The sequence below is a fragment of the Gekko japonicus genome, unplaced genomic scaffold (genome assembly GCF_001447785.1).
Source record: "Gekko japonicus isolate JY-2015 unplaced genomic scaffold, Gekko_japonicus_V1.1 scaffold1578, whole genome shotgun sequence".
Classification (NCBI taxonomy): Eukaryota; Metazoa; Chordata; class Lepidosauria; order Squamata; family Gekkonidae; genus Gekko; species Gekko japonicus.
The window spans coordinates 59330-66419 of NW_015162530.1; the positions used below are offsets into that span (position 1 = coordinate 59330).

The 7090-nt window shown below is 46.4% G+C and overlaps 1 protein-coding gene across 1 annotated transcript; it reads right to left on the reverse strand.

Moving 5' to 3' along the window:
* Positions 1-993: 993 nt before the first annotated feature.
* On the reverse strand, positions 994-2754 carry LOC107106178 (gastrula zinc finger protein XlCGF26.1-like). Its single transcript, XM_015406290.1, has one exon. It carries the CDS (start codon positions 2752-2754, stop codon positions 994-996), a length of 1761 nt encoding a protein of 586 aa, XP_015261776.1.
* Positions 2755-7090: the final 4336 nt, after the last annotated feature.

Here is a 7090-nt window from a genome sequence, read left to right on the forward strand (position 1 = left end):
ACAACACATTAAATGATTCTAAAATTACATAGTAGGATACTAGTTTCAATAAGCTGAACACAGTAGCATAGAGCACAGTCCCTAATCATTTAACCAAGTAATGTTATGAGTCATTTAGTACACTGGGACTCTGCTGCAGAAGACCTCACTCAGATGAGCAAACCTGTCGTGGTGGCACAGAGTGGGAGAAGAGATCTCGCAGACATGACGGTCCAAGGCCATGGAGGGCTTTGTATTTAGTAGCCAGTACTTTAATACTTAGGAGCTGTGGTGGCTCAAGTGGTTAAGACGCTGAACTGCAGGCTCTGGAAGGTTGGTAGTTCAGCAGTTCGAGACCCGAGTGTGCAGCGTGACAGAGTGAGCTCCCGTCTCTAGTTCCAGCTCCCGCCAACCTAGCAGTTCGAAGGCAAGAAATTGCAAGTAGATAAATAGGTACCACTTCGGTGGGGAGGTAACAGCATTCCGTGCGCCTTGGTGTTTAGTCATGCCGGTCACATGACCACGGAAACATCTTCGGACAGCACTGGCTCTTCGGCTTTGAAACGGAGATGAGCACCGCAACCCTAGAGTCGGATTTGACTGGCTTTCGAGCAAGGGAAACTTTACCTTTACTTTACTATAGAAGCTCACCCTTGTATGGATTCTCTGAGGAACATGAAAGTTGGATCTATGCCTCAGGTTCTTGCTACACACTGAACATTGATGAGGTTCCTCCCCTGGTTGAACTCCTCCATGCTACAGAGATATCAGCTGATCCTTCAACCCACAAAACTCATCCCCCATCCTTGCTTTCTTCCCTGTGGGATCCATTTGAACTTTTGAATGTAGCTAAAGCTCTATCCACAGTCCTAGCATTTGTAACATTTCTTCCCAAATAGGGTAAAGTGGCTGTGTAGATTGCAGCTCTTTACAACACTTTACACCATTTCAATGCTTTGCACAGCCTGTGGTTATCTTTTAGGTGTCAAATAGGAGAAAAGCTCTTTTCACAGGCTAAGCAGTTACACGGGTTCTTAGATGTTTTTGAAAAGTGCTACTCCAACGGAATCTCTTTCCACACTCTGAGCATTCAAAAGGCTTCTCTCCTGTGTGGATTCTCTGGTGCTGCTGAAGCTCGCCACGCCGATGAAATTTCTTTCCACACTCTAAGCATTCAAAAGACTTCTCTCCTGTGTGGGTTCTCCGGTGACGCTGAAGTTCACCATTCCAACTAAATTTCTTTGCACATTCTGAGCATTCAAAAGGTTTCTCTCCTGTGTGGGTTCTTTGATGATACTGAAGACTGCCACTCCGACTGTATCTCTTTCCACAGTCTAAGCATTCAAACGGTTTCTCCCCTGTGTGGGTTCTTAGATGCTCTTGAAGACTACCACTGTGACTGAATCTCTTTCCACACTCTGAGCACTCAAAAGGTTTCTCCCCTGTGTGGGTTCTTTGATGATATTGAAGACTGCTACTCTGCGTGAATCTCTTTCCACAGTCTGAACATTCAAAAGGTTTCTCCCCTGTGTGGGTTTTATGATGATGTTGAAGATGGCCGCTCTGACTGAATCTCTTTCCACACTCTGAACATTCAAAAGGTTTCTCTCCTGTGTGGGTTCGCTGATGCTGTTGAAGGTGGTCTCTAAAGGTGAAGCTCTTTCCACACTGTGAACATTCAAAAGGTTTTTCCCCTGTGTGGGATCTCTGGTGTCGCTGGAGCTCGCCACTGCGACGGAAACTCTTTCCACACTCTGAGCATTCAAAAGGTTTCTCCCCTGTGTGGATTCTTTCATGCTGGTGAAGAGCACCACTCTGACGGAATCTCTTTCCACACTCTGAGCATTCAAAAGGTTTCTCCTCTGTGTGGGTTCTTAGATGCTGCTGAAGAGTGCTGCTCTGACTGAACTTCTTTCCACACTCTGAGCACTCAAAAGGTTTCTGTCCTGTGTGGGTTCTTTGATGCAGATGAAGAGAGCAACTCCGACTGAATTTCTTTCCACACTCTGTACATTCAAAAGGTTTCTCCCCTGTGTGTGTTCTTTGATGCCGTGTAAGAGTGCTACTCTTATTGAATCTCTTTCCACATTCTGAGCATTCAAAAGGTTTCTCCCCCGTGTGGATTTTTTGGTGCACCTTTAGATGGCCACTGTGAATGAATCTCTTTCCACACTCTGAGCATTCAAAAGGTTTCTCCCCTGTGTGGGTTCTTTGATGATATTGAAGACCGCCACTATCTCTGTACCTCTTTCCACACTCTGAACATTTATAAGGTTTGTCCCCTGCGTGCATTCTTTGATGCTGTTTAAGAGTACCAGTCTGACTCAACCGCTTTCCACTCTCTACATTCTCATTACATTTCTCCCCTCTGTGTATTCTTCGATGCGCAAGGAACTGTGATCTGTATTTCAAGTCCTTTCCACACCAAAAAGATTTATGGGCCTTCATTATGCCGTGCTTTGGAAAATGTATATTACCCTTTTTTCCATCAGAGAATGTCATTCCATCCTCTGAGGAAGTAAATGGTTTGTCTCCTGAATGAACAAAGTCTGACTTCTCTGAGAAGCTCTTGCCACAGTGTGAACTGCTATCAGGTTTCTCTCTTGTATGTATTCTTAGATGCCTAATTCGTTCTGCTCTGCAAAGGAAGCTCTTTCCACACTCCAGGCATTGATGCGTCTTCCTTCCACTGTGCATTCGTAAATGGATATTATATTGGGTTTGATCTGAGAAGTTCATTCCACACTCCAAGCACTTGTATGCTTCCTCCACCATGTGATTTAATTCATGGAAATCCCCCCCTTGGAAAGGAATGGTTTTATCCCTCTTCTCGATCACGTGGCTTCCTTTTTGCCTCTTCGGTCTGCCTTGATCCCCCAAGTTTCCTCTCAACTCTTCATTCTTGACTCCATCTGGCAATAGGTGACGAAGTTCCTCATTTTCCTCGTTCGTCTGATCATCCCCTGCTGGAATAAAGAGAGAGAGATCCTGTTAGAACCCACACAAGAAGCCAAACCACCAATCAGGCTCTGGTCATTAATGGGTGTTGAATTCATTTATCAGAACTTCTTTCCAACCATACTGAGTAGCTGGTCACACCTTGCCCCATCCAGGTCTTCTAGTACAGCTGTTCTTATGTTATGCCTAACCCTCCCCTCCCCCCCTGTAGGTACTTTAAGGGAAAAAGTGGCAAACCTTTAAAGCCCTATATGGCCAGGGCCTGACATACCTAAGGGACCACCTTTCCCCATATGTTCCCCCAAGGGCACTACGGTCAGGGACGCAACATCTCCTGGTGATTCCAGGCCCCAAAGATGCCAGACTTGCAGCAATCAGGGCCAGGGCCTTTTCGGTGGTGGCTCCTGCCTGGTGGAATGAGCTCCTGGAGGAGATCCGGGCCCTGCGGGACCTTGCGCAGTTCCGCAGGGCTTGTAAGACGGAGCTCTTCCGCCAGGCTTTCGAGTAGGAGCCGCCACCGCTGCACCACCACCACCACCTGGGTTGGGCAACATCGGGGGGTGAGATGTCCCTGTGACAAATGAACGACAGCCCTGCCTGGAACTGATATCATCGATCTGGGACCATCACCCCCAGGATGCCATCCTGTGACTGAAGACCTTTCTGAGACGCCAAGAGCACCTTGTCTTGTGATAAATGATTATAAATGATTGTTTTATCTTGTTTTTAACTGTTTTAATTATTGGCATATGTGCCTAGTCTGTGAACCGCCCTGAGCCCGCTTGCGGGGAGGGCGGGCAATACATCTAATAATACATTTTTAAAAATAAAAAATAAAAGGATGATTCCCCCACTGTTTGCGTTTGAGTTTCTGCACAGCTCTTTTGATTCTCTGCCCTTGAGAATTAAACACAAGAAGTTATCACGATATCCAGTCCTGCAACTGCACTGAATTTCCTTCCACTTGTGACAAGAGCCAGGAGGGCTCCCAAGAATGCTTGATTGCTGTGAGGGTGGCGCCAACATTTTAAAAACTGAGGTCCTCAATACAACCCCCCCCCCAGTGGTTTTTTGGAACATGTGCCAGTTTTCTTTTTTGGGGGGGTAGTGGTAAGACCGCAGACTGTGACTGCAGCCATGAAATTAAAAGACGCCTCCTCCTTGGGAGGAAAGCGATGGCGAACCTAAACAGCATGATAAAAAGTAGAGACATCACCCTGCCAACAAAAGTCCGCATGGTCAAAGCAGTGGTATCCCCAGTAGTATTGTATGGCTGCGAGAGTTGGACTATAAGAACATAAGAACATAAGAGACGCCAATGTTGGATCAGGCCAAAGGCCCATCCAGTCCAACACTCTGTGTCACACAGTGGCCAGAAATACCAGGTGCCATCAAGAGGTCCACCAGTGGGGCCACTATGGACTACTTAAAACAAAAAAATCAAGATAAACACATCCATTTACTTTGTAATCAAGTGAAGTCTCTCTAACTTTCTGAGTTCTGGTCAGACTCTTATCAGGCCTATGTATCCAATATACACTAAAGTGAAGAATCTTTTCGGTACTTCTACAATTCTTTCCAGAACCCTCCATTCCACTTTTCATCTTCTTCAGTCTTGTCACTTACTTGATGGGCTCCGTAGGGTCAGTTCGCTTTGACTTCTGCTCTGGAGAAAGCTGTTCCCATTTAAAATGTAGGCTCCAATCAAACCCTAAATACAAAATCAACAGCAGGTACAGAAAAGTTTGAAGTGGCTATTGAAATCAAGACTCATCATATAATCATTCAAATCACCCAGCCCATAAGACTTTTAGTCTATTTAGGAGATGATCCCAAACCCTGAAATGAGTTAAGGATTAAGAGTTACTATTTTAATATCCAGTTTATGGGTTCTTTTGTATCCTTCTGCTGGTCCATATTTATCAGAAGAAGATGATTTGTGATATGCTAGCTCACAAAATGTAATTGATTGATCTATCCTCTACCTCAGCTTTGTCATAGGTCTTGCTATCTGTTGAAGAAATTATTACTAGCCGTTGAAATGTAACGGTGGATTCCAAGGGGACCTTAATCGATTAGCAACAAATCAAAACTCCAAGAATATCAAAACTCTCCTGAAGTTTAAGTAATCCTCATCAAGGTAACATTTGAACTGTGCAGTACCTTCAGGATTTCTTATTCCCCTTACAATATTGTAAGCAGCCCTCTTGGAAAAGTCAGCTGTCCACATGCAAGTTGTTTTCAGGCTCACCTCCTCTCAGGTCTGAAGAAGCTGCCACATAAGCAAAAGTATCCAAGTTGATGATGTCAATAACAGGACTCACCACATGGACTGGATCCTGATAACAACAATGACAGCAATTTAGGTTTCCAAGGTCCCTCGGGATGTGTTTCTACTGTACAGACATTATGCTTCCATGGCACTTCATGTCCTGTATTTTGTATTTGGGGACAATGGGATATTCCCCTAAGATAACAGTTCCAAGAAGTACCCAAGACTGTTTCCCCTGTGGACACCTATTAGGATATGAAAGAGAGAGAATACATTGCCTTCCAATACACTTAAGAAATGGTGGTGGTGGAAAGTGCCATTGAGTTGTAGCCGACTTATGGCAACCCCACAGGGTTTCCAAGCAAAGACACATTCAGAGGTGGTTTGCCATTGTCTGCCTCTGTATAGCGACCCTGGTATTCCTTGGTGGTCTCCCATCCAAATACTAACCCAGTGTCATAGATGCAACGAACATGAAACTGAGCAAACTTCAGAGGACGGCTGAAGACAGGAGGGCCTGGCAGGAGCTGGTCCATGGGGTCGCGAAGAGTCGGACTCGACTGTGCGACTGAACAACAACAAAAAGTGGTAAGACCTGAAGACATCCCAGGTGAAGGCAGCGGAAAGGGTTCACGGGCCTTTGTCCCCTTCCGTGCCCAAAGTCTTGAGGATTTGCACCAGTATAAAATTGCGCATGGGGTGGAGAGAGTTGACAAAGATAATTTTTTTCTCTGCTTCCCAAAATACTACAACTCGAGGGCATCCAACGAAGCTCATGGGCAGTAGATTCAAGACAGACGATAGGAAATATTTCTTTACTCAGAGAGTGATTAAAATGTGGGATTCACTGCCAGAGGTTGTAGCGATGGCCACAGGAATAGACAGCTTTAATAAAAGGGGAGTAGACAGCTTAATGGAGGAAAGGTCTACTAGTCACGGTGACTGAGAGGAACCTCTGCATTCAGGACCATCCCAGTGCCAGAGGGCAACATCACAGGTTCTTTGCCCTGTTGTTGGCCCTCCAAAGGAACAGGTTGGCCACTGAGTGAGACAGGATGCTGGCCTAGATGGACCATTGGTCTGATCCAGCAGGGCTCTTCTGATGTTCTTCTGAAGGCCTCCGCCTCTATGCCCTGTTGCTGGCCTGATCCAGCAGGGCTGTACTTATGAAGGCCTAGGCCTCTATGCCCTGTTGTTGGCCCTTCAGAGGGCCTGGTTGGCCACTGAGTGAGACAGGATGCTGGCCTAGATGGACCATTGGTCTGATCCAGCAGGTCTCTTTTGATGTTCTTATCAGGGGAAGGTCTCAGCCTCTCTGCCCTGTTGTTGGCCCTCCAGAGGAACTGGTTGCCCACTGGGTGAGACAGGAGGCTGGACTAGACAGGCCCTCCCTGGTCTGATCCAGCAGGGCTCTTCTTATGTTCATCTGTTCCTATGCTCTTAAGGACATGTTGTAAAGACTGACAACTGAGAAATTAAGTTGTGCCCCCTTCCAGCGTCTTTCTGAGAGCCAGTTTGGTGTAGTGGTGAAGTGCGTGGACTCTAATCTGGGAGAACCGAGTTTGATTCCCCACTCCTCCACTTGCACCTGGCTGGATGACCTTGGGCAAACCGTAGTTCTGATAAGAGCTGTCCTTGGAAAAAAGAGCAGTTTCTGTCAGAGCTCTCTCAGCCCCGCCTACCTCACAAGAGTGTCCGTTGTGCGGAGGGGAAGGAAAAGGAGTTTGTAAGCTCCTCTGAGACACCTTTGGGTAGTGAAGGGCGGGGTATAAATCCAGTCTCTTCTTCTTCTACCTCATAAGGGTGTCTGTTATGGGGAGGGGAAGGGAAAGGAGTTCGTAAACTGCTCTGAGACACCTTTGGGGTAGTGAAGGGCGGGGT